Genomic DNA, 26,537 nt, shown 5'->3' with positions numbered 1-26,537 from the left:
CTGAGTTGCAGTGGGGAGTGTTGTATGTGTAAGTAAGATCGCACGTCATTGGATCAATATAGCTGTTACATTCTAAATATTGTTTTTTCTGAGAGGGTCGTGAGGACAATGAGCATGACTTTCAATTTAGTGGATAGGTACCAAGGGCCATATGTACGAACACTTTTTCCCATAGACACAGAATGGGTAAAAACCTTTGCTACATCTGGCCCCTGGTTACAAGTGTGACGCATATCCCTTCTGGCTTACTACAAGTGCATTAGACATAATGCACTTGTAATAGGCTGGATACACTATCCTTCACACTTGAGATGGTGTACACATCCCCAAACTCTAAATCAGGCCTGAAGGTATTTTAAAAATACCTAAAGCATGCTCCATACCATCAAAATATGGAAAAAAACTATTGATTCATGGTTTGTATCAAGCTGGTGCATATAGAGATCTGATGGGAGCTCGATGGTCTTTTTTGCACAATTCCTCCAATCAGCAAGTCTATCATGGTAACATTTGGACAAGAGGAGGCCTATCTACTTAAACAGAATTCTTCCTTCCATTTTGACTAAGTGGTGCTGAGCACCACAGCTAAGAAGTACTACTCTTCGGGGCTTCTATTTAGTTCGGATTATACTGCAGTATATCAGGAGTCCAGTGACAATGCACATACACCTACTATCTCAAGGACAGAACAGGGAGCTTGCAGCCCTGTTCTAAACAATTGTTAGTCATATAGGGGATCTACGATCAAAAAGATAAAAGGCATAAAAGTGGCACCCTATTCAAAAAGCAATTTGAAAACCTGTTATCCTTCCTTTCAATATTACTTGAAAAAATCTGCAGTTTTCCTATAAAGCACTAAACCATGGTGTCTAATAGAATCAAGCAAAATATGGTGAAAATTGGGAGAGCAATGTAACCATTATTGTCTATCGAGTATCCCATTATAAAAGGCTATTCATTTTATTCGAATTTGCTATTTCTAACGATTGTCCTACAAACATATTTTTAATAAGAATTTGTCTAGATTTTCTAAAGATGTAAATGAGAGAAGGTACATTTCCAAATGGAAAATGGATAAAACCATAAATCTATAGACACACGCTACACATATGATCCTGAAAAGCTAAGCAGACTAAAATCTACAGTACGTCATCACAGCCTTTTAGTATAAAGGTAGATGCGACACATTTTTTACTCTTATTGAGACTCTCATGTATCGGTTCAAACCTATGATATTATCATCTGTACAACAGCTCTGCAGTGTGTTGGAAGAAGTGCTCTTCCAACTGTTTAAGGATCACCCAGGGATGCAGAGCGGTTTCTGCCTGACTGGGGAGCCCTGACAATGTGTGGAGAGCTGTCTCTTGAAACCAATACATTTTGTCAATATCCTTGGCAATAATGTACGGTAAAACTGGAGATCTTTTAAATGTTTGACGTCATGTATGTTAATGTGAGAAAATACAACTTAACAGAGGTTAATGTTTGTCAGAAATTATCGGACCCTAAATAGCACATCTTTGCACCCCAAACTCCCATAGATGTTTTTACTCTTATACATATGGTACATTTTCATTTTATATACTGCGGTTATTGTAACGAAAAATATAGCTTGTTTTTTTTCTTTAAAAAAAAAAGATGTTTGAAATTTTTAACATCTCATTTTTATTGTAAAGTGATGAAAGCACTACTGAATAACAGTTTTTTTTATACTCTTTTCTTAGAGGAAAATCCCACAAGCGCCAATTCCCCATTTCTCCTCGCTTGCAACGCATACTGCTTTACATAATAACAGCGAGAGAATGATATCTGATTTTGGGGTAGTGGCGAATAAGTATTAACATAGAGGTAGATTGGAACCCACTTTTAGAAGACTCTGGAGAAAGAATTTCGGGTACGGTAATTATTCAAGCAGAAAAATAAATGAACAATGAACATTCCATTCTACTGTGAATCCCTGCATATTTATATTATTTTAATGCCTTTCCTTCGACTATTATTACACATGCCCCTGATCGTTTCTGACACTCAGCTGAATAAATTGGCTAATAAAGGAAACCAATAAGGCACTCATGCCTGCGCACATATTTTACAGCTCTTGTCAGTACACACACAGTGGGATCAGATAGACTCTGCTGGGTGCATAACACTGCTGTTTACTACTGCAGAACCATCGTGCAAACTGAATTGGATATCAGTTTTCAAATCAGTTTCCTGTAGGGTCTTTCTTGAGGTTAATATTTAAAAATGCAAACACATACTAACTTAATCACAGGTGTGGACATTTCAATGTATACACCGGCAGGTTGCACACGGTCATTAACGTTCAATTGTCCTTAAGTGTGGAACAGATAATGAATTTGCACAGGCTTCTCATTATTGTGCGCTAGACTACACTTTCAATAGCTTCCCAAGGGCTCTTGCGCTGCAACTCTTTCTCACATCCCAAAAAAAAGGAAACTGGAACTAAAAGATAGGCGAGAACGTTTCCTCTAATTCAAAAAAGGTCACGCTAATGAGCTGATAAGACATTAACAATCTAAGCAAAACAGGCACTTAGTTCAGACAAAAGAAAGACCTGGCTTTACATCATCAGGGAAAATTAGGGTGGGTATTATTACACGGTAATGTGTTTATATAAAACGCCAAACGTGAAACAGTCGTAAACACAATTGAAGCTAAAATAAAATAGGCAGAAACCACATTATTATCTGCTGCCATGAAACCATGGAAGGTGAACATACAACAGCTACAGATGGGAGCTATGTGCAGTCCGGAGATAGACGTGAAGCTTGTGAATTAACCAAAGCTCGCATACTCAAAGTACCTGGTGATTAAAAGCAAACCTCGTTTGGTATGAGGAATTTATTAGGTTTGATGTAGGGGAATTTGTGCCATGCAGGGAAACATACTGTACAATGAACACCATGAAGGAAATAGTCTGTAGAATTGCTTTTCGAATAGCTAGGAGTAAATGTCCTTCTTCATTCCCTCTCACTATGAGACCAATTTACCTTGGGTCAGTGGCTCTCAATTTGTGGAGTCAAGGCACGGCCATTGCAAGGTGAACAGGGGAACCCTTAAGTCTACAGAGCCCTTGCAAGATACCTGGGTAAATGCACAAAAGTACCAGTTACGTACCTTCGGTAATGCTCTTGCAGAACCCACATGTCTAATGTGATCACTTGCCAACCCTACTGTGTGGCTGTGACTCAGGAAGGGTATACCAAAGACATTTAGCTGGTGGGGCTGCAGGGGTTGGGGTGGTGGACCAAGCAGTACACTGGCCTTGGCCTCTGGGGCTGTGGACACCTCAGTCTCTCCAGCAAAACTGCTGTGTTAGTGGGGCAGGACAGGGTGGCTGTAAGAGACACCTCTACCAAAGACATGAAATGAACTTTGGAATTCGTGCTGCTGGCGAAGCTGGACATACAGGCCCAGAGAGCAAGTGGTAGCCCTACTCTCCCTGAAATGTTCCAGGGCAGAGTTAAGCTTGTCTCCAAACAGGTGAATCCCATCAAAAGGGTTTGGCCATCAGAGAGGACTGGACCCTGCACCCAGTCTGTCGCCTCGCATGGCGACAAATGCCAACACTGGTGCCTACAGTTCACCCAATGGAGTTAGCAATGTCCAAGACACAAACAAATTGTGAACTTGGCTGTATCATTACATCTTGAACTGCCTGCGAAAGGACAGGGTTAACGTCTTCTGGTACACTAGGAAAAGCTTGTGCCACTGAGTTCCAGAGGTCATGAGGGTAACGGCCCAACAAACAATAGGCATTGATCCATTGCAGGGCCAAACTGACAGAAGAGAACATGAGCTTCAGTAAAAAAATTGGGTTGTTGGTTGACTGGGGTGTGAGTCCTGGTCAAGCAGGAACCACAGCTCCTCTTAGAGTGAAGTCACAAGCAACACTAAAATAACCTGTGTTCAACCCTTGGGTAGCTTGGAACAGGATTAACTAAGAGAAAAGTGTAAAGAATTTATGCAACACTTCCAACACTAACACAATAAAAACACACTACAAAATAATTACACAACAAAGTTAGAAAAATAGACTAATTTCTATTAATAAAACAGGACTAAAATGGCAAAAACCTATTCAGAAGAACCTGAGATATTCAATTTTAAAGGTTTTAGAAGAAATACCGCCAAAAGGTGTAAAGTCCCAACTGTGGATATTTGGTCACTCCGGACCGGAACAAAGTCACAGGTTCAGGCCAATTGCAATGGGGCATGGGCTGGATAGAAGGATCCAGTTAGGCCTGCTGAACAAAGTACCTTCAATCCTGGTTTGTGGAGCGTTGTGAGGATCCACAAAGATGTCTTGCACAGCAGAAGCAAGGCATCAGTTCAGAGATGCGGGGAGTCTGCAGTGCATGCTCCTGCATTGTTGGAGATACCATTGATGAGGAATAGTAATGCAAAGTTCGGTGATGAGGATGCACTGTGCAGCCGGGGCAATGCAGCATTCTGAAGAGCTGTGAGGCTGCAATGCGGAGTCTATCGACGTCATCAAGGCTGTTGTCGAGGAGTGATGCAAGACCTTGCTCTGAAGATGTGTCTCGCAGCAGCAGTTCCGATGAGGCGACGGGTTGCGATGCGATGCAGGTCTTTGCTATGGTTGTGATCCATGCACCAGCAGCAATGCATCTGGTTGGGGCTGTGTGGCACAGCAGAGGAGATTAGTGGGTTCTGCTGGATCCACAGATGCTGGCAAGCACCTTAGGCCCACTTCCATGGGTTCAGGCGTGGGGTGGCACCACATAGCAGGGTAGATTCTCAGAAGGCAGAGTACTGGTGCAGGTACAGGGTTGTTGGAAGCCTGTTGTGTCTCTGAGGGTTCAGATCAGGAGGCCAGCCATCTAGCCCTTGGAGTCACTCTGGAGTTCTGGGTTTTAGAGATGCAGGTCCAGTCCTTGACACTCAGGCAATAGGGCAACAGGTCAGCAGAGCAGGGAAACAGTCTTTTAAACAGCAGTCCAGCAGAGTGACAGTCCTTTCAGCAGCACAGAAGTCCCTCTCACTGGCAGAGTGCCCATAGATCTAGAAGTGCACTGAAAATTTGGTGTCTGCGGTCCAGTATTTACACTCAGTTGTGCCTTTGAATTGGGGAAGAAGCTTCTAAAGGTTTCCCTTTGAAATCCCAGGGCATCCTGTCTTTCCTGTCCTGGGTCCAGACTAACTACAAGAGGTATGTATCCCTTTTTATGTAGGTACTACATAGCCTATTCAGATGTAAGTAGAGCTGTGCTCAGCTCCACCTTCCCATCCTGCCAGTGATGGCCTATACATGCACACCTAAGCTCTCTATTGTGCATGGCTGTCTCAGAGGTACACACAAAGCACAACTGTCAGCTACACCCAGTCATGTGTCTCAAAGACAGGCTACAGGCACTAAATGGCTGAGGCAGGGAAATGCCTACTTTCTAGAAGTGGCATTTTCAAAATTGCAATTTAAAATTCAACTTCACCATAAGTTAGGACTTTTCATTACGATTCCAAAGATACCAACCATGAACTTGTTACCTGTTCCCAAATTTGGATTTTACAGCTCAATAAATGTAATAAAATCACTCCAATATTATCCTATGGTTAGGCAAGCCTTACTGTAGTGAAAAACAAAATTAAGGGTTTTCACTACCAGGACATGTAAAACTCAAACATGCATGTCCTACCTTTTAAATACATTGAACTCTGCCCTTTGGGATGTCCTAGACCTACCATAGGGGTGACCATTGTGTACAATAAGGGAAGGTTTGGACCTTGCAAAAGGTTTATTTTGCTGAGTCGAAATGGCAGTTTAACACTGCACATGCAGGCTTCAATGGCAGACCTGAGACATGTTTATAGGACTTCTTAAGTGGGTAGCACAATCAGTGCTGCAGGTCCACTTGTAGCATTCCATTTACGGGCCCTGGACACACATGCTGCCACTTTACCAGGGATTCACAAGTCAATTAAATACGTCAACTGTGGCTAAGCCAATGTTACCATGTTTTAAGGAGTGAGCACATGGACTTTACAACTGGTAAGCAGTGGTAAAATTTAGCAGCCCACCAAGGTTGTAATGAGGGCCATAGTCTCCTTAGGTCTTGGAGTCATGGCTCAACCTCAGATACCACAGACAAACTTGGTGAGGATCTCTCACAGATATCTGCAGTCCTTATAGGTTTCAAAACCTGTCATCTTAAGGGGTGACATCCCTTGCATACTAGATACAATTTCAAAGAAAAATCATGAGGAAGTTTTGAGGCCCAGATGAAGGACGCCAAGGTACTTTTATTTCTTATGTTGCAAAAGAGCGGATACAGGCAGTCACAGTGAAAGTTGATACCCCTGAGTCCCATGACTTTTAGTTTTACATCAGGGCCATAGTTTTTGCAAAGCTACAGAAGATGGCAGTTAGACAAATGAATGGTTTAGGATGTTCAGTGCTAAAATGAAGGTGCTGAAATTCATGTGCCATATAAAATGCATAATTTATGAAATGTGGAGGAGTTAAATAGTTGACTAATATTATCAGAAGAGAAAATTGGTTGGACATAGTGGTATAGGGTGTACTGCAGTGATCACTGAAACATCCTAGATCAGCACTATGAAAGTGCCAGTGACGATTTTGAAGGTCGACTTAAAGGAAACAGGGTGAGAGCAGGTGGGGTTAAAAAAAATATTAATAAGTTCTCTCTGCTTATACAGTAGTGACCCTAAAGTGAAATTATGATTGGAAAGTCACTGATCAGGGTTTGATAATTTTATCTATTTTAATCCTCTTTATCAATGGTCTAAATGGAGTAACCAATCAATCTATAGTTCTCTAACACTTCAGGTGATAGCGAATTATACAAACACTAGCTGCAATTTATTTTTTTGTCATGATTTTTGAGCTAAAAAATAAAACTGGTATTCTTGTTTTGTTCTAGGATTGATTTGGAACTTCTCTCATGAGAAATTATCACTAAAAAGGCATGCCTTCTCTAGCGGTGCAAGTGAACCCAAAGTACGAAGAGAAATGGTATGCACGGTCAGAGAGGATTGGCGAGTGTGCATCCCCTGTACTACCCATTTCTTGAAGTAAGAGTGAAAATTTCCATATGGATGCACCTATTTTCTTTTGAGGCCTGACTAACATCAAAGCACTGGAGTGGTGTTGTAAGAAATGAGCCGGAGTCCAGAGCTGTTGAAGTTGCACGGTGATAAGAAACAATGAGATAAAGACAGGTAGTGCTGCAGTAACTGTAGCATAGAGGGAGAAAGCCAGCTCAGAGCAATAATAGAGGAGGACCTGTGTCAGCAGGGAGATGATGCTTGCTGAGCCATTCCAGGAAGAAGCAGATGCCTGAAGCACCACAGAGAAGATCATTTAGCTATGAATCACAACAATGTATGGAGGTAGGCGATTTAACGGCTTGTGGACAAGCAATAACAACTGTTAGAAATGGGGTATTTGGTTGGCAGCTAGGTTACCCCCTGTCCAAGCAAGGACCCACACTGTAGTCAGGGTAAAGTAGAATCACCCTCAGCTAACCACCGCACCCCTCCCCACCTTGGTGGCTTGGCACGAGCAGGCAGGCTTAACTTCAGAAGCAAAGTGTAAAGTATTTTTACCAACACACACAGTAACTCAGTGAAAACACTACAAAATAACACAACACAGGTTTAGAAAAATAGGTAATATTTATCTACACAAAACAAGACAAAAATGACAAAAATCCAACATACACAAGTAAAGATATGAATTTTTAAAAGAATGAGAGTCTTAATCCTTCAAAAACAGTGAGAACGCTGTTATCGGCCAAAAGTACCTGGGTAGCTTCAAAGTAAAGCTGCACGGGCGAGTGTGCATCGAAAAAAGACCATTGATGCATTGATTTCTCACCCGCAAGCAAGAACGTGCGTCGTTCCTCCTTAGGTCGCATCGGCGTGTGTCATTTCTTCTCTCCAGCAAGAGAGCAATGCGTTGATCTGGACGGGCACCTCTGATCCGGGCAGTCTTTGCGTTGATTTTCCGCACCCAGTAATGTTGCGTTGAAATCCGGTCGCATGGTGACAAGAAGCCACGCTGCGTGGGGGCTTGCATCGTTAACAGCAGCCGCTGTGGGCATTGCACGTCGTTTCTTCAGCTGTGTTGTATCGATCTTCCAGCCAAGATGCAGATGGAGCGTTGATTTTAGCCACAAGGCTGGTGGCGCATCGTTTATCAACCGCAAGGCGGGTGGTGCATCGAAAGTTTCCCCGCATGGTGATCTTTGCATGGATTTTCAGTTCTTAGCTGCCAGCTTCACCTCTCAAGGGCCCAGGAACTGGATAGGACACCACTTAGCAGGGCAGGAGTCTCAGCAGAGAGTCCAGGTGCTGGCAGGGGAAGTCTTTGATGGCCCTGAGACTTCAACAGGAGGCAAGCTCAGTTCAAGCCCTTGGAGAGTCTTCTCAAGCAGGAATGCACAACAACTCCCAGTTTTTGTCCCCTTTCACAGGCAAAAGCAACAACTGCAGGATAGCCCAACAAAGCACAGTCACAGGCAGGGGCAGCACTTCTCTTCAGCTCTTCTCCTTGGCAGAGGTTCCTCTTGATTCCAGAAGTGATTTGATTTTCATGGGTTTTGGAGGCTCTTCTTATACCCCTTTCTGCCTTTGAAGTAGGCCTACTTCAAAGAGAAGTCTGTTGTTTTCAAGATCCTGCATTGCCCAGGCCAGGCCCCAGAAACACACCAGGGGGTTGAAGACTGCATTGTGTGAGGGCAGGCACAGCCCTTTCAGGTGTAAGTGACCACTTCTCCCCTGCTCTCAGCCTAGATGGCCCATCAGGATATACAGGATACAACCCAGCTCCTTTTTGTGTCACTGGCTAGAGGAGAGTTGCAAACACCCCAACTGTCAAACTGACCCAGACAGGGAATCCACAAACAAGCACGCTAACTGAATGGTTTAAGCAAGAAAATGCCTACTTTCTAAAAGTGGCATTTCAAACACACAATCTAAAAACCAACTTCACTAAAAGATGTATTTTCACATTGTAAGTTCAGAGACCCCAAACTCCACATGTCTATACGGTCCCAAAGGGAATCTGTACTCTTGTAATATTTAAAGGCAGCCCCCATGTTAACCTATAAGAGAGATAGTCCTTGCTACAGTGAAAACTGAATTTGGCAGTATTTCACTGTCAGGACATTTAAAACACATAAGTACATGTCCCACCTTTAACATACAATGCACCCTGCCCATGGGGCTACATAGGGCCTACTTTAGGGGTGCCTTACATGTATAAAAAGGAAAGATTTAGGCCTGACATGTGGGTACACTTTCCAAATCGAAATGGCAGTTTAAAACTGCACTCACAGACACTGCAGTGGCAGGTCTAAGACATGTTTACAGGGCTACTAATGTCGGTGGCACAACCAGTGCTGCAGGCCCACTATTAGCATTTGATTTACAGGCCCTGGGCAGCTCTAGTGCACTTTACTAGCAACTTACTAGTAAATCAAATATGCCAATCATGGAAAAGCCAATGTACACATCTAATTTACACAGAGAACACTTACACTTTACCAATGGTCAGCAGAAGAGAAACAGAACAGAAAAATAGCAAAAGCAGAGTCCAGCACATAGAAGCAACCTGGGAAGTAGAGGCAAAAAGTTAGGGAGGACCATGCAAATGATGCCAAGCCTAACAATAACTATAAGGCTAGTGTTATATGGTGCCAACCAAAGCGAAGACACTTGTCACTTGTATGTGAGGCTGTATGGCACCATAGAAACGGTAATCATGGTGAGCTTTTTTAAATGGAATTTTGGTTGTAAACGTTTCCCTATGACAAATTGCCTATTGGAGGTTAGGACTTGGTCTATGGTACACTTGGAATCCCCCCCACTGGACCTAAGTGAAAGAATAACAAAGTTTTACAACCTCTGACAGCACAAGTGACAGAAGTCATCTTTGGATCCCAAAGACTAGCATAACTTCTGAAGGGAACTTTGCACTTCAGGGAGTTCAAATGAAAGTGATGAATTTGACCTGATGCTGACTCCAGTGTGGAGTCTGCCATATTCACGTTGTGTAATGGGAAAACCTAAACCATACACAAAAACATTGCTGCACAACACTGAGTGGTTTTGAAACAAAATGGTACCTTCCATCTGAGCTTGACAGTAAATTCAAGCTCACAATCCTCTGGGTGATAAACAAACAAGAAGCGGATAAAACTCCTTCACGCGTCATGAGAAACAATTCTCTAGAGCAGCACACAGTAACGTTATGTTGCCAGTATCAAGATCGATTCTGTTCAATTCGCTGATTTTGTTTTAACTCTTCTTGGCATACCTAGTGATGAGGTACTGGGCCTCTTCAACCTAGCAAGTTATGAAGTTAGCAAGATTAGCCGGGGCAGCCCATCAAAACAACTTTCATCTTCACATGAGGGCATGCCCTAAATGTGTTGCCAGTCTTGAAGTGAGCAGTAGGCTAACAGAGCAATACATAATAGTAAACTGGAAACACAAAGGGAAGAACCCAGAGAAAGAGAAGGCGGTCTTACTGCAACAAGACTGCAATTAGAACAGGCACTAGATAAGATGGGTAAGCAGATATATAAGAGGAGTGATTTGGGAGAAGAGCCAATAAGCAAATCTTACTAAGTCAAATTAAAATACCCTTGAGAATTCACAATGGAAGGACAAGCAATCTTAAAAGCTAGTGAGGGTTGTTGAACAGTGAGTCATCTTCTGATTGACAGTCTATAAAATATGTCACTTGTAAATCCAAGAGAACCCTTATTCTTTCCAGCTATATAATGTCAAATGAAAATAAATGAGGTCTGCAGTGATGGTTTATGAAATTTCTATAGCACTGGTTTCAAGTGCAAAATCTCTGGGTTGCCTCCTAGATAGAATAGCGAACTAGGCCACTACATTAAAACAGTGCTTTTATCAGGATTTCCATCCTTACTGTTTAACTGTCATCTAGCCCAGAGCTCGAGTCTTTTGCCCACTGTCTTCACAAAACCACAAGCCCACCAGAATCAGTGCTACAAGATAAAAAGAGTTTTCATGTGTCAGTGCACAACAGGTAAAACAAATAATCCTCAACATTTAAAATCCCTTAGATGCAATAAGCATAACATCTTCCTGAAGTAACTTACCACTGGATGTCGTTACTTCTTTAAAATAAATCTACAAAAGGGCTAAAAACACGTTGGAGCGAAGCTATCAGCAACCTATGCTGTCTCCCGATGTATCCTTTTGCATTTGGATACTGTGTTAGTATTTTGTATGGGCGACTGGGCCCATGTCGGGACTTCTGTGGTGTGCTCTGGAGCACCGGTAAAAAGTACTGATACCCATGCAGTACCATTTGTATATGTCAACAACCTTGTCTATTGTAGCCTGTGCTCTATCTATTTGTTATAGGAGGAACCTCTTGCATCCCATCCTGGCGGAGTTACCTCTATGGCCTCTGCCCACCACCCCAACCACTTTAATCACTGCCTTTTCTACTGACTTCCTTTCTGTCCAAGACCATCATGCAAAAATGAGCAGAAAAGCTCTTGAAATTTCCCCCACTTACCCACATAATCTGCTCTGGGAACATGTGAAGCACTCCCTTCTTGGTCATTCTTAACTCTAATGTCCCATTGACCTTTGTTTCTTTCAGTGAATTTCTATGTTTTTTTTAACATTAAGTAAAATGTAATTACTTTACATTAATCCAACCACGGCCTTTGGCCGTGCGCAGTTGGGATTGGCCAGGACCTGCAGCCAACCCCATATAGGCACCCAACCCTGCACCACACACAGCCTGTGGCCATGCAAGGCAGAAGTTGGCCCTCAGCCAATCCCCCCTAAAGGGACTAACTCCCAGCGAATTCCCAATTGTACATTGTCTTCTGTGCTTGGTTCTAGTTGAGCCCACGTGTTGGTCAGGTCCCAGGGGCATATCTAATTTTTCATTACGAGAAGGGGGCACCCTTCCCAATGCAGTTCACCCCCTCTCAGGCTGTTTTCAGGCCAGGGGACCACCACCTTCCTGAGGCAGGCCCGTTAATAAGAAAGAAGGGGGGGCGCCCTCACCATGCACTTCTACTTGCCCCACATATTACATCAGTAATGACATCTTATATGACATCATTCATAATATAACTGCAACATTTTTAATAAAATTATTGATGAGAACTCTGTGCATGGAAGGGGCACAAGTTACAGCTACCTTTTGGGACAAGTTATACTTTCATGAGATAGGTATATCTTTAAGTTTCGTATGTCTGTGTTTTTGTTTAAGTAAAATTTGAACCTAGCTATAACTTGCCTGTAATCTTTGTTTTTTCTCAGTGAATTTCTAAGGTTTTTTTTTATTCTATTTACTAACTATAACATCCCTGTAACCTTTGGCTTTTTCAGTAAATATATATATCTGTGCTCCAAAGCTGCAGACCAGTACATTTACCACATCTGGGCTAGTGCTAGGCAGCTGTCCACTGCATCCTTTGCAACAAACAACAGTGCACACTTCCAGACAGAATAAAAAGTGCTCTCATTGTGTTCGACCACCTATTGCTAAGTGCTTGTTTTGTGTGTGACTACATTCAGCATATGTGGTAATACATAATAAAGCCAGTTGGCAAGTGAGGGCACACACTGTTCTGAATTGCAAAGGATGCCTCTGGTTCTGCAATGAGAACCATCCTGCATACTGTTCAAAATATAGGTATAATAATTTCTCTCAACTGGTCAGATCTTTTTTCTATCCCTCCAAAGTTTTCTACCCAGGCTGTCCCTCCCTTTGCACTGTCACTACCTTTCAAGTCTCAACTCTGGTCTAGGTTAGACAAACAGTCTTTCTGTAACCTTCTAGAGTTGTCACAGTTCAACCTTCCTAACAAAATAGGGGATGCGGATATGTCTGTAAGAACCTGGATGCTTGGCTCTCTTGACATTCTTATACCTATAATGGAGAGGCCTCAACACTCGCTCAAACACTATGAAGCATCCAGAAAAGCAACCAAAAGAGTGTCGATCCAGAAGTACCTTAAAGCCATAAAAACTGCCTGGGCATCTTTTATTGGTAACAAAATTGATTTATCATCCAGTCCTGCCAAAAAGATCTTTGCTATCCTTAGGTCCTTTTAGATCATAGCTTTGCTTGTCCCTGTGTGCAACAGCTGTAAAGAATTAGCATGTTTCTCTCTAACAAAATCACAGCAACATTATCTATCCCTAGCTGGAGGAACTACTGGCTCTTTCCATCTTATCTCCTACAGTGCCTCAGGCTTGGTAATGTTACCACTAGTCAAAAAGCCATTATTGCAGTCAAACAATCCCATCTCCTTCTTGCTTTGCCTCCAAACTGCTTGAAATGCACATCAAATATCAACTCTCTTCCTACGTTCGGGCTTATGACCTTTGTCATGCATCCCCGTCCAGTGTTCTATCTCAGCACAACACTGAATCTGCTGGCAACGGTTTAAGAACTTAAATGGAAGCTGGATCAAAGGATAGAAGTGCAGCAGTAATCCTGCTAGACAGGAGTGGTTCCTCCATTAGGGCGGAAGAGCGTCACCCCACGCCAGCAACAGAAGCTGCAAAACATTTCACAACAAAGAGACAATAAACTCAGTTTATTATCCCTTTGTTGTGACAGGGGCATGGCCATGGGGTGACGAGCAGTGAAGGGTGTGAGTGCACTGTGTACTCCCCTTAGTGTGCATGTATGTTTGGCAGGGCCGTCTCAGGCCGGCCAAACACACAAGCGCAGTAGGCTCTCTACAGCCCCGCACTGTGTAGCTGTGCTGGAGAGAGCCAATCCTGATTCTGCTTTGCGCAGCGTCAGGACTGGCCGCAGGGCAGACTGGGAGCCTTTGCCTGCCTGCAGCGAGACGTAAGAGCGGCGCAGCGAGGTAAGTGTTTATTTTATTTTTATAATTAATTTTTTAGACCTGCTCCCAACCCCCCAGTGTGCCGCACCCGCCCCCTCCTTATGAGCAAAGGGAGCCGCGACTACTGCTAGATCTCAGTGCAGATTTAGATAGGGACACATGTTGCGCTCTAAAATATTTCATGCAATCTACTCACCTGATTTCCTTGCTTTCAGTGCAATAACAGCAGCTAACTCCCTCTGCACCTGCAATAAATAGAAATATGTTGACGACAAAATAGACTTGTCTGCCACTCATTATGGATGTCAATTAAGTGACCATTTTCCACTTGTTGCAACTGACTTTACACATATTTGACAGTCCTTTCAGTATTACAAGTGTTCTTTAGCTTTAATGCTTTATGTTTCATGACGGGTGACTAAGTATGGTGGGTTCCCAACCTTCTGACATCTGTGGGCGTCCACTTCATCATTATTGGAACCCAGGGACCTCCACTGAATTATTACTGGAATCCGGGGATACCCCCTGAGTCATTACTGGAAACCGGGGACCCAGGGATAAGCATTGTAGATGATTTGAACCACAAATACACAAAAAACGGAAACAAGCATTCCATCAAACACATACATAAATTATAACATATTTTATTTAATTTGCCATCCCCCCCACCCCCCAAAAAAAAAGAAGTTTATTAGGAAAGTTGGAGCTTTTCTAAATTCAACTGAAGTCACGCACCATTAATCAATGTGAGGATATTTATTTAATTTTTAGCCTTCGATTTCAAATCCTTTGACATATACATTACCTTTCACATTTTTTAATTGCACATTTACTGACTTTATTTCTTATAAAACATATTAATATGTTAATAGTAGTTAATTTTCAAAGCAGTAACGGACCCCTCAGGAGGCTTTGCGGAATGTTGGGAACCAGTCTAGAATGTAAACAATGTCAAACTGTAATCTGCAATCTGGACACTAGATGGCCATACAAACAAGAAAAATAATTCGCTTCGATCTCCACACTTTCATTAGTACTGAAAAACAACAAACTATATATCGTTGAGCACGCTTCAGTTTAATAAAATGCAATGGCACAGAAACATTTACTAGTTCTCCTGTGCCTAATTGTCAGAAGTGTATTCCAAAACTCTTTAATAAAAGGTTTTGCAACGATTACTAATTCTTCAACTCCAGCAGCATTCTGATTAATGCGTAGCCGAGCAGAACCTCATACCTTTTAATAACTTTAGAAATAACAAACGTAGGCAATCCCTTAAACCAATAGAAAGCAAAAATAATAAACTAGTAAGTAATTTGTGTGGGGGAGTTGTTTTGGAAATAGATAGATAAAACGCTCATTGAGCTCCAGTCCCTTATATGTTAAAAAAAAAAAAAAAACAAGAATAACACTTACAATAATAACAATGTTATTATTAATAGTAATACTAGTAATAGTGATGATGATAATAATAATGGTACTAATAATAATAATAACAATAATAATAACGTTAATAATAACAACCATGACAAGTGCAGGAGTCCAAAGGTTTTTGCCCTAGGTGGTCACAGGCGGCACCGCCGAATGACTGAGAAGCTGAATATCAAGGCTATATGTCCTGATTCTATCTCACGCCACTGTCTTTCCCCGTTCTCCCTTACTGTCTCTTTTACTTAAGCTTGCAGGTTTGTTTTGATTCCTGCATTCTTCCTTCAGAACTGTTTCCTATATTCCTCTTTCTTGCTCAAAGTTTAATTCTGAGAAATAAGTCCCAGACCCAAAAAAGAAGTCCCAGCCCAAATTAAGCACCCCTATGCGGAACTTGGAGGTGAAATTCCTTTCAAGAGAACAAAAATGTTGCATCCTCTGCATTGTTTGCAAGTGCAGGAAAGTACATCAACTGCTCAGACCACCAGCCCTGACACCATATAATCTATTACATAAATCAAGAAAAAATTAATTTCTGTCTGTTGGAAATGGCCTTTCTGCAGGGTCACCCTCAAACTTTTGGCCCTCCTCCTTCTCTTTTTCTAACCTAATTGTTGCTGGCTTTAGGACTCTGCGCATTTTATCACTGCTAATCAGTGCTAAAGTGCATATGCTCTCTCCCTAAAAGATGGTGACATTATCTCATACCCAATTGGCATATTTATTTTACTTGTAAGTCCCTAGCAAAGTGCTTTACATGTGCCCATGGCCTGTAAATTAAATATTACTAGTGGGCCTGCAGCACTGGTTGTGCCACCCACATAAGTAGCCATTAACCATGTCTCAGGCCTTCTACTGCAAGGCCTGTGTGTGCAGTTTCACTGCCACTTCGACTTGGCATTTAAAAGTACTTGCCAAGCCTTAAACTTCCCCTTTTCTACATATAAGTCACCCCTAAGGTAGGCCCTAGGTAACCCATAGGGCAGAGTGCTATGTAGGTAAAAGGCAGGACATGTACCTGTGTAGTTCATGGGTCCTGGTAGTGTAAAACTCCTAAAATAAAATTCCACTACTGTGAGGCCTGCTCCTTTCATAGGATAGCATTAGGGCTACCCTCATACACTGTTTGAGTGGTAGATTCAGGTCTGAAAGGGGTAAACAGGTCATATTTAGTATGGCCAGAATGGTAGTATGTGCTTATTGGTGAAGTTGGATATAGCTATTCTAGAAATGCCACTTTTAGAAAGTGAGCATTTGTCTACACTCAAATCCTTCTGTGCCTTATAGCCTGTCTCCAATCCACATCTGGCCGGGTTAGTTGACAGCTCCCTTGTGCCTTTAAACCAAACCACAAACACAGGTTGCTCAGTCACACCTGCCCACATCTGCATACTGAATGGGTCTTCCTGGGCTAGGATGGTAGAGGGCCTGACACTCACATGTCAAAGGACAGTGGCCTGCCCTCACACAATGGACTACCAACCCCCCTACTGGGACCCTGGCAGACAGGATGGAACTGAAAGGGGACCTTGCACACCTCTAAGCCACTGTTTGAAGTCTCCCCCACTTCTAAGACACATTTAGGTATTTAAACTGGGTCTCTGACTCCATCAACTCAGACACTTCTTGACAAGATACCTTCGGGGTAAGGAACTCTGAACAAGAACCTCTAACCTGCTAAGAGAAGCTGCCTGGCTGCCCAAAGGACTCACCTGACTGCTTTGCTGTAAAGGACTGCTGCCTTGCTGTTGCCCTTCTGCCTTGCTGCCCTCTGGCTCTGCTGAGAAGTGCTCTCCGAGGGCTTGGATTGAGCTTGCCTCCTGATCCCTGAAGTCTCAGGACCAAAAAGACTTAATCTCTGCAAAGAACTCCTTGTGCAGCAAAAAATCAATGCACAGCCTGCCAGAATCGAAGCACAGCCTGCCCTGCGGTGAGAAAATCACTGCAACGCCGAACCAGAATGATGCAGCCCAGCTCCCCGAGTGGAGATCCACGCAGTGCCAGCGTTGCAACCAGAACTTTGATACACGGCCCACCAAAACGCTGCATCTCTGAGCCGGAACGGAAGAATCGACACAGCACCTGCAGTGCGGCAGAAAGTTTGCTGCATTGTCCACCGGATCGATGCAGCCACTGTAACTTCGTGCTGCATGCCCAGGATTTCTCTGCATCGTCCCCGTGGCGTCCAAATACCCCGCAACTGGAAGAGGATCCAAGCCTGCGCACTGGAAATCGACACAAAGCCCTTGTTGCGTGAAAAAGCATTGACGCATCGTCTGTGTGCGCCCGGAGAAAATGACGCACACCTCCCCGTTTTCCACGCATCTCCTCCTCTGTGGTCCCGTGTGGATAATTTAGACGCAACTCGGGTTTTTTGCATTTGCACAAGACACTTATTGCATCTTAGGAACTAAAAACTATTTATCATTACAAAAGTGATATTTCCACTTGTATTTATCAAATCCTGTTTCTTTTGACTATTCTACTCAAATAAATGTTCTATATTTTTCTAAACCTGTGTGATGTATTTTTGTGGTGTTGATACTGTGTTATTGCATGATTTATTGCACACATACTTTACATTGCCTTCTAAGTTAAGCCTGACTGCTCAGTGCCAAGCTACCAGAGGGTGGGCACAGTATAATTTGGATTGTGTGTGACTTACCCTGACTAGAGTGAGGGTCCTTGCTTGGACAGGGGGTAACCTGACTGCCAACCAAAGACCCCATTTTTAACACTGTTGATCTAAGAAACATTACCATCGCACTCAAACGTTGTAGGATGATGTAAACAGAAAAGTCCATGGTCACGGTGGGGGGTGGAATATAATTTATGTGCTGGGTCAGTTAAGTAGTAAAGTGATCAGCAAGACCAACTGTTTACAAACAAGAAATCCTCTGCTTCCCACAAATTCTCCAAGTTATCACTAAAGAAAAGCAGATTGGGAAAATACAAATAATGTGTAGTTATTTTTCTTTGTAGCGGTTTTACCGCTTTAAAAAATACAGCTAATACCACTTCGCTCTAGGGGACACGTGTCCCTTAACGCCCACCCACTCCCCCAAAAAATTATTGCGATTAAAATACTGCTTTACATGCCCGAAACACTTTCTGCATGTTTTTGCACCTTTAAAACAACTTCACCTTTTTTAAACTATTATGGTTACTGGATATAGTAACGAAAAGTTACTGGTTTGTGATAGCACTGCAAAATATTCCTCCACACTCTGGATTGTTCCAACGTTTTACAAGCTGAGCTGCTAGACAAAAATCTAAACTCGAAAACAGCTAGAAGGCAGCATGTTACAGATAACTTAAAAAACTACAAAAATGAATACATACGTTGAATGAAATCAAAAACCATAACACGCAATTCATTTTCACTCTAAGGAAACATGGGCACATCAATCTAGCCTGGAAGACTTTACATTGTCTTTAGGTCAGCAAGAGATCAAAATTCCAAATCCAAAGATTTTGATGATACTCTTGGGGCCCTTTCGAAGCGTTTCTGGTCGTGCCATTAACGCATGGGGAGCGGGAGTCATTATGTAAAACTGACAAACTGTGCAACAAATTAAAAGTGTGAAATGTGCCATGTTCTTACAACTTTGCCTACAAGCGAAATTTCCCTCAACAAAAGATTTTGAGGGAATTGTTTTCCCCCTAACCCTTCTTTTGCAGAACAACTCTCCATCAAAAATATATGGCAAACATTTTCCCCCCAAAAAAGCTTTTATTTTTCTCGATGTGCCACAGCTTTTTTGGCATTATCAGCTTCACACACACACACCTATTTACAATCCAGCTCTGCAACTAGAGTCAACCATACCTAATCTAGCCACCATCCAACCAGCGAGAAACATGATACTTGATTATGGAACCTTGCACACCCAAGGCACGAGTGTCTGAACTGGATTTTTACATCAGCCAACAATGAAAACGTGAGGAAAGAATTTGTGTGTCCATATTTTGCACGTGATGCCTGCAGTTTTCCAGTTTTGAGTTTGGTGCCAATCCCTTCAGACAGATGATCATAATACTGAGTGCAAAAAGGCAACATGTGCACTGTGTGCCAGTCTAAATTAACACAGTGCACAAACTGTGTGCCAAAAACTCTGAAACCATTGTTCCTGCTTTTCATGGCTCTAAATACGTCTTTGCATTAGAGTCCAGGCGGCTGACTGTCTATATAATAATCAGTCTTACTTTGCAATAAAACTGCATTTTTTTTGCAGGTTATACCTTGAAGCTTCTGGAAAAATCCCCACAAACCCTCTGCAAAACAGAGTTCCCGCAACTAAGTTTGGCCAAGACTGGTCACAGATGTTAAAGGCGTTAGGGCATACCCCAAAAATCTTTGCATTATTTTCATCAAGGTAACTTTAAAGCAGTAACAGCACAATCTCCTTCTAACAATAAAACGCAAAGCAGGCCATTTAGCGTTTGGCAGCATAGGAGATACTGTAAATCGGCAGTTCTCACAGGCGCCAAACTTTCACTACCTCTGCCCATTTCAGGAAGGAGAACCACGTAATGACCCCTGGTGGAGCCACAGTGGTCTGACCCGTCTGTCACAGGGTTGCTGCCTTTCATGCAACAGGGTATTTGCATTATTGAGTGGGGTCTTCTGATATGCATTCTCCCTGCAGTGAAAATTAGCAACTGCCTCATCGGGACACAGTCACTGACACAATGATTTACGCAGTGCAAAAGTCCATTTATTTAGGACAAGATTGCATCATATACATAAACATTGTATATACTAAACTTCAAACTCTAACTTTAAAACCCCACCCTTTGAAACTTCTTCCCAGTCCTCCTTTTCACTCATTCCCTCACTTTGCCTCCGTTCACCCATCTTCCACTTCAATTGACCTACACCCACCCTTTCCCTTTCATTCCCTGCCTGCTTCAGGCATCCCCCACGCTATCAACCTTCACCTGCTTCTTTCTTCCCCCTGGAAGGGTGGACAGGCCTGCATCCGACTCTCCACCCACCCCCATCTACTGACACACACCCCATCAGCAACCTGCCATAACTGGCGTCCCCCAACATCCACACTCCAACCACAAAAAAAAACCATGTAAATACGCTTCCGCATGTAGGGCGGGGGGGCGGCCAAACTTTCTACCCTGCAATGGGCTGGTGCGGAAGAGGCCAGTCCCTCCCTTCCCCACACTATATAAAGGCTTCCCCTTATCCCACCCCCACGCACCCATCCACCAATCCTGCCCTCTTGCACCACCTCCTTCCTCCTGAAAGCTCCCTTGGAGAGACTAGACTGTGTCTGCTCTCCACGAGACCCTCCAAAGCCTTGCAGATCAGAGCCATGGTGTTTGCTTTTTAGATATAAATACTCATGCTGGAAGTTTGTTTTTGAAACTGAAAAATAAAAGCCAAGTGTGCCGGGTCAATATTTGAACTCACTAACTAAGCATTTGCCTGTGTTGAAAGTGCTTTTATCACATCTGCTCCACAGCTCAGGGCATGATCTGAGGAAGCACTGGGCACTGCAGTCTTCTTTCAGAGGCAGAGCTTCAGCCTTGATTGGCACACAAAAACTGAGCTCATCCTCACCTGCATTAGTGATGCCTCAGATACGGTGTCATGCAACCTGAAAGAGTTGCAGACGTGAAGGCTTAATTTGTGTTTTATTTGTGGTTTCAGAACCATTTCGGTCAGAATGCTATCCATAAGAATATTTGCAGTACATAAGACAGATGTGGATGGAATGATATTCCAAAATAAAACAGATATAAGCAGTAGCAAGGATAACAAGCATTTGCAATGCAACGGGTCTTGCATTTGTGCACGTTAGAGCTATTAGCATTGTAAATTCCTAACTGGATTTTCCTTGCCAAATAAACTAATAACGAAAAGTAAAACTGTTTCAGATATTCAAGCCCATGGTAGCCATGACATGCAAAGTGTTCGACTTCTGCCCAGCGAGATCGCACTGTGCAGGAAATGAAAAGATAAAGTAGTCCAGAAACTAGCTGAAAACACAGAACCTCTTATGTTTTCAGTAGTTTACTGGTGCGCTTGAGGAGGGATAAACACCAGGAAAGGAATGACATATGCATGCCTTTCACAAATGGAATCAATCAATTTTTAAAAGGCAAGCCCACTAACTAATGGAAGTGACAGGCATGGTTAGAAACCCACATAGAGATTACAACATGGTCCAGAGCGCTTGCACGCGCTCGATCCTAAAAACGGCTACACCTTTTTCTAAGTGGACATCAAGGACAATGACCAGGCATGTTTTAATCTGCTATATCTACTATGATACACAGGCAACTGTAAAGAACACCAACATTTTGTAGTGGTACAGTTCCTCCATAGTACTTTTTCCTGCTGTTTTTTCTGGTATTAGGATGCAGCTCACAATGACGCTGCCATTCAGTTTCACAACGCATTTGAATCCCTCCTAAACATTTACTGAATCCTTTAACTCATACACTGTGCAAAATCTTTTCTTTGTTTGTCCTTACCTTTAACTCTACTCTTTGGTCATTATTTGTGCAAATACTCTGCTTTGTCAAATATATTGAGTCTGTAGGACATCACCATATTTTGCCTGGTGTACCCCCAGATGTCTTGCCTTAATTGCTTTTGCTGGCTGTGGATCCCTTCACACACTACAGTGGCAGTGCAAATATAGCTCAAACCTACCATTGTAGCCTGAACTGTAGCAGTAGAAAAACTGCAATTTAGCATGTCAAAACCACCTTTTAAATTTCAAAATGTCACATCTATGTAGGCTTGTGGCTTACAAGGCAAGGTGCGTGGTATTTAAAAGTAGAACATATACAAATATAAAGTTAACATGTCCTCACAATGACTACCACCTAAACACTATTTTCACTTTAGGAGGGCTGTCTTGTCCAACGAGAAACCAGAGTATAGGTCAAAATACCAATACTGTATCTCTGGAATCGGACTAGCTAGAAAAATATTTAGACAACTAATTTTAATAATTATTAAAATCCAACTCTTTGGGAGATTGGATTTTAAAAAAACATGAAGGGAAAGTAACTTTCAGAATGTTGCCTTTTCCCCTGCCTAAAGTTCGTTGGAGGCTAATTTGCATTTGCTCTCCAGATTCTCCAGCCAGTGACTATCATTTGAATAGGTGGGGAAAAGGTATGAAAAGCCTCACAGGAGCAAACAGTAGGCTGACCTGAATGGGCAGAGATGACTCCTTTGAACCTCACAGAATGTGAAGAGTGGGAGTTGCGAGTACAGCACAGTGTCAAATATCATTTGACACGTCTGCTAAGCAACATGTGACACTTGAAAAGGAGAGAACAGGATGCAAAGACAATACTTGTATATCCTATCTGGTTGCTGAGGGACTCTGCTTTGTCCTTCATGCATATCCCATGCCCCGAGCCGATGAACTCAATGACAGGTTAGTGGGTGCTAATTTCCTCAATATCTTTGATTTCACATGAGGATATTGTCAGATTGCTATAACTTAGAGTACAAAGGTCAGTATGCACCACCCCTGAGAGACATTTTCATTTCACGGTAATGCCGTTTGGGTTAAAGAATGCTTCTCCCACCTTCCCAGGGTTGGCCAATGTTGTCATGGCTGGGTTGGAAAAATTCAAAATTGCCTTTTTAGACAATATTACAGTCTTCAGCTCCGGTTGGGAAGACCACATGAATTACATGAAAAAGGTGATTCAGACCCTTCAGCATGCAGGCCTCACTCTCAAGACCAGTAAGTGCCAGATAGGGCATGGCTCTGTGTTGCACCTAGGCAACCAAGTTAGCAGAGTTCTTGCACGGCCTCTGCAGCCCATGATTTAAACCAACCTGGCTTGAGAGCCTCCCTAGACCGAGTCCTAAAAGAGAGCATTTCTGGGCCGTACTGGAGGTTTGTAAAGGGGTGTGGAACCACTGTTGCCCCAACCTGAGCTGAGAAAGGCAGCACAAGAATGTAATTTTGACAGAGGCATGCCAGCAAGCATTTGACACCCTGAAGGAAGCCATGTGCACAGCATCAGTCATCAAGGCATCTGATATCAGCAAGGAATTTGTTGTGCAGAAAGATGATTCAGACCATGGGACTGGCGCAGTTCTCTCACAGCTGAATGATGAAGGTCTAGACCATCCTCAAGCCTTTGTTAGCAAAAGGCTTCTACCCATGGAACAAAGGTGAAGTACAACCGAAAGGGAAACATTTGCAGTGGTCTGGGCACTGAGAAATTGAGAGCATACCAGTTTGGGACTCGTTTCCAGATTGAGACAGACCACCGAATTTTCAGGTGCCTGATGCAAATGCAGGGTGAGAACCATAAACTGGTGAGGTGGTCCATCTCCCTACAATGCATGGACTTCACAGTAGAACACTGTCCTGGGGCTGACCATGCCAACATTGATGGTCTCTCCACATTTTTCTGCCTTAGTGATGAGAACTTCCTTGGGGGGGGGTAGTTATCTTTACCTTTGGCAGGGGAGGGACCCAGGTTGAAAATTATCATATTTTGCTTGGTGTATCCCTAGATGTTTTCCCTAGCTGTTTCTGCTGGCTGTAGAATTCTATGTGGTTTACCCCTGCAAAACAGTAGTAAAATGCATGTGCTCCCCCTTTAAGTATGGTTGAATTTGCATAACCCTAAATGACATATTTAACTTACCTTAGAGTCTCTAGTATATGGTACTAAGTGTACCCAGGGCTTGTAAGTTAAATACCATTAGTGGACTACAGCATCAAATGTGCCACCCACTGCAGTGGCACTGTAAATATGGTTTCAGGCCTACCACAGTAACGTGACAAAGTGGTTTTAAACTGGAATTCGACCTGTCAATCAAATCCTTTTTGGCAGGTCTAAACCTTCCTTTTAAATATTAACTAGTCAATCTTAGGTAGACCTTATAGACCATAAGGCAGGATGCATGGTACGTGGAAATAGGACATGTATAAATGTAGTGTTAAACATGTTCTTACGGTGACTAGCAAATAAAACAACTTTTTCAAGGTGGCTGTTCTATAGTGAAACACTAGGATGCAATATCAAAATGTAATATTGCTATCTTTGGCTTTGAAACAACTAGAGACTTCATTCTTGGACTCCTTGTAGACTCTTTGTAATATTTATGAAAAGCCAAATTCAGTAGTGAAAGCAGATCTTTAATATGTCAAGGAAAAGGCACTTTAAAAAAGTTACCTATCCCTCTCTAAGGGGTCTGGAGGCTATTTTGCATTAGCTTAAGCTGCAGCACAATGAATGTTCCAACCCTAAATGAGGTGTGAAAACTGATCCCAAAACAGAGACAAAGGCCTGGGTGAGGGGTGGTGTTTCTGTTATTCTGCAGGAGGACCATTGGGGTTGTGCCCATAAACATAACTAACTTCAAATGGGCCTCCTCTGTCTCAGACAGGCCCCCTCTTTGTTGTCCCAGCCAGTCAGACATGCTCCATTCACAATGGGGAGGGGGCTGGCCCAAGAACTGGTTTGAAGTGACCACAGAGGGGAGATCATATCCGTGGCCACACCTCTTGGGTAGGCACAAAGGCTCTATACAAGGAAAAACGTGTTTCTCCATCTTCGATTTAGGTATTGAGGGGTGCTGTGAGATTTTTTCACAGGATATGCAGACAAAGTAGGTAGGCTCACCCCTGGGAACTGTTAGCCTCTTGGGTAAGGAGGGTTCAGGAGTCATTCCCATTCCCAAACTGATGCCAGGCATAAATGTGGCAATTCCTGTACTCACCCGAGAACACTACTGGACCTGAGGAAGATCAAGACTGAACCTGCTGCTTGAGACCTGAGAAGAGTCCTGAAGGTCTATTCTCACTCTCTCTTGTACCCAGGACAAATAAGTCGTCTCCCAGGGTCATAAGGCTGGCATCCAGTTCAAACTATAGGGACACTACAAGCTACCAGAGGCCGTTTCAGCAACTGTCCAGCAGACCAATTCCAACTGGAGCTGACCTGGACTGAGCTGCTGGCCTCTACTGGAGTGAGCCATGGCCCCAAATGCTGTTATTGAGGTCCTGGAACCCTGGGATGCATTAGAGTGTATGACTCCTAACATCCTGAGAAACCTGGAACTTAGAAGCTTTTTTGGATTCAAAGACGTTTGGAGGACCGGCACAAGGTATGTTGCCTCTGAAATAAAGATTCCAATGCTCAGAGCTTTTCCACAGGAGTAATCTGATTCAGCACGGCATTGTGGAAAAGATATCAGGCCTCATGGAGCCTTCTTTGACTACAGCCTTCATTCTTGCCTGGTGATGGTACCAACGTTTCAAAAAAGTGAGTGCAAACAAAGAAATCTTGACTATGACTCAGCATGGTCTTTTTGCCAGAGATTAAAAGAAGCAAGAATAATGAAAATAAACAGCTATACTGTTGAAAATTGCCAACAAAATATAATTGCCACCATTCAGGACCAGACCATTCCCTAAAGAGGTGTTTGAAATCTTGAGAAAGCGAGCAAATATATTCACTGGCAGTGAAATTAACTGTTGGTGGAAAGCCCTTGATGACTATCCACTGTGTCTGAAAACTCCCTTGTTCTGTATCTTGTAACCTTGGGTTGATTTATTTCAATAATGAGCAGTCATTTCTCCATATTAAGATCAGACCAACTGCAAACTTTCAAGAACTGTAGAGCAATTCGCGTTAATAGACTATTAACCACTGAACGTACCATTTAATGGATCTTAGCCAAATGCTTTGACCTCTTTAGTTTTGACTATTAAATTGTGCTACTCGCTGTGCACCACTGCCAGCGTTTGTCCAGGAAAGTACAGTCATTCTCAAGTCTGTCAGCTAAAGAGTTCAATTAGCAGGTTAGAAAACAAACTAAACTAAAGGAATCCTTGGAATACAGGAAAAGACGTTTTGTACAATAGCAGTTAGAAATTAATCAAGAAATGTACTGCGCCCACAAGAGGGCGAGTAAATCACACGTCTAGTTCCGTCAAAGGTCCGCCCTTCATACACTGGGAAGCAGAAGGGCCCTCCAAGATACAATTCAACGTCCAGGACGTAATGAGGCCCCATCTGTTTATTCCATTGCGTCAAAAACAACCGACAGCAGCCCTTCAAATGTTACATATACTAGTCATACACGATTTAGAAGTACCCTAATCGGCCAGGAATCCCTTACCATTCTTCGAAAACGGGCACATATTTCTAGCATCACTAGCAATTACTTTATGGGTTTTTCCTATTTTGTCACGTGAACACAGCACCACTCTTCTGCTGCATATAAAA

The 26,537-nt window shown here is 42.8% G+C and overlaps 1 protein-coding gene across 1 annotated transcript in view; it reads right to left on the bottom strand.

Annotated features, from left to right (window-relative positions):
- The window catches only part of RAPGEF5 (Rap guanine nucleotide exchange factor 5), an 863,712-nt gene that overhangs the window by 377,769 nt on the left and 459,406 nt on the right, over window positions 1-26,537 (bottom strand). Inside the window, exon 7 of the mRNA XM_069211465.1 lies at window positions 14,068-14,116. Within this exon, the coding sequence (XP_069067566.1) occupies window positions 14,068-14,116 (49 nt within the window). The remainder of the gene's footprint in view (window positions 1-14,067; window positions 14,117-26,537) is intronic.

The sequence above is a fragment of the Pleurodeles waltl genome, chromosome 10, assembly GCF_031143425.1.
Source record: "Pleurodeles waltl isolate 20211129_DDA chromosome 10, aPleWal1.hap1.20221129, whole genome shotgun sequence".
NCBI classification, from domain to species: domain Eukaryota; kingdom Metazoa; phylum Chordata; class Amphibia; order Caudata; family Salamandridae; genus Pleurodeles; species Pleurodeles waltl.
This window is presented reverse-complemented; position numbering and strand designations above follow the sequence as displayed.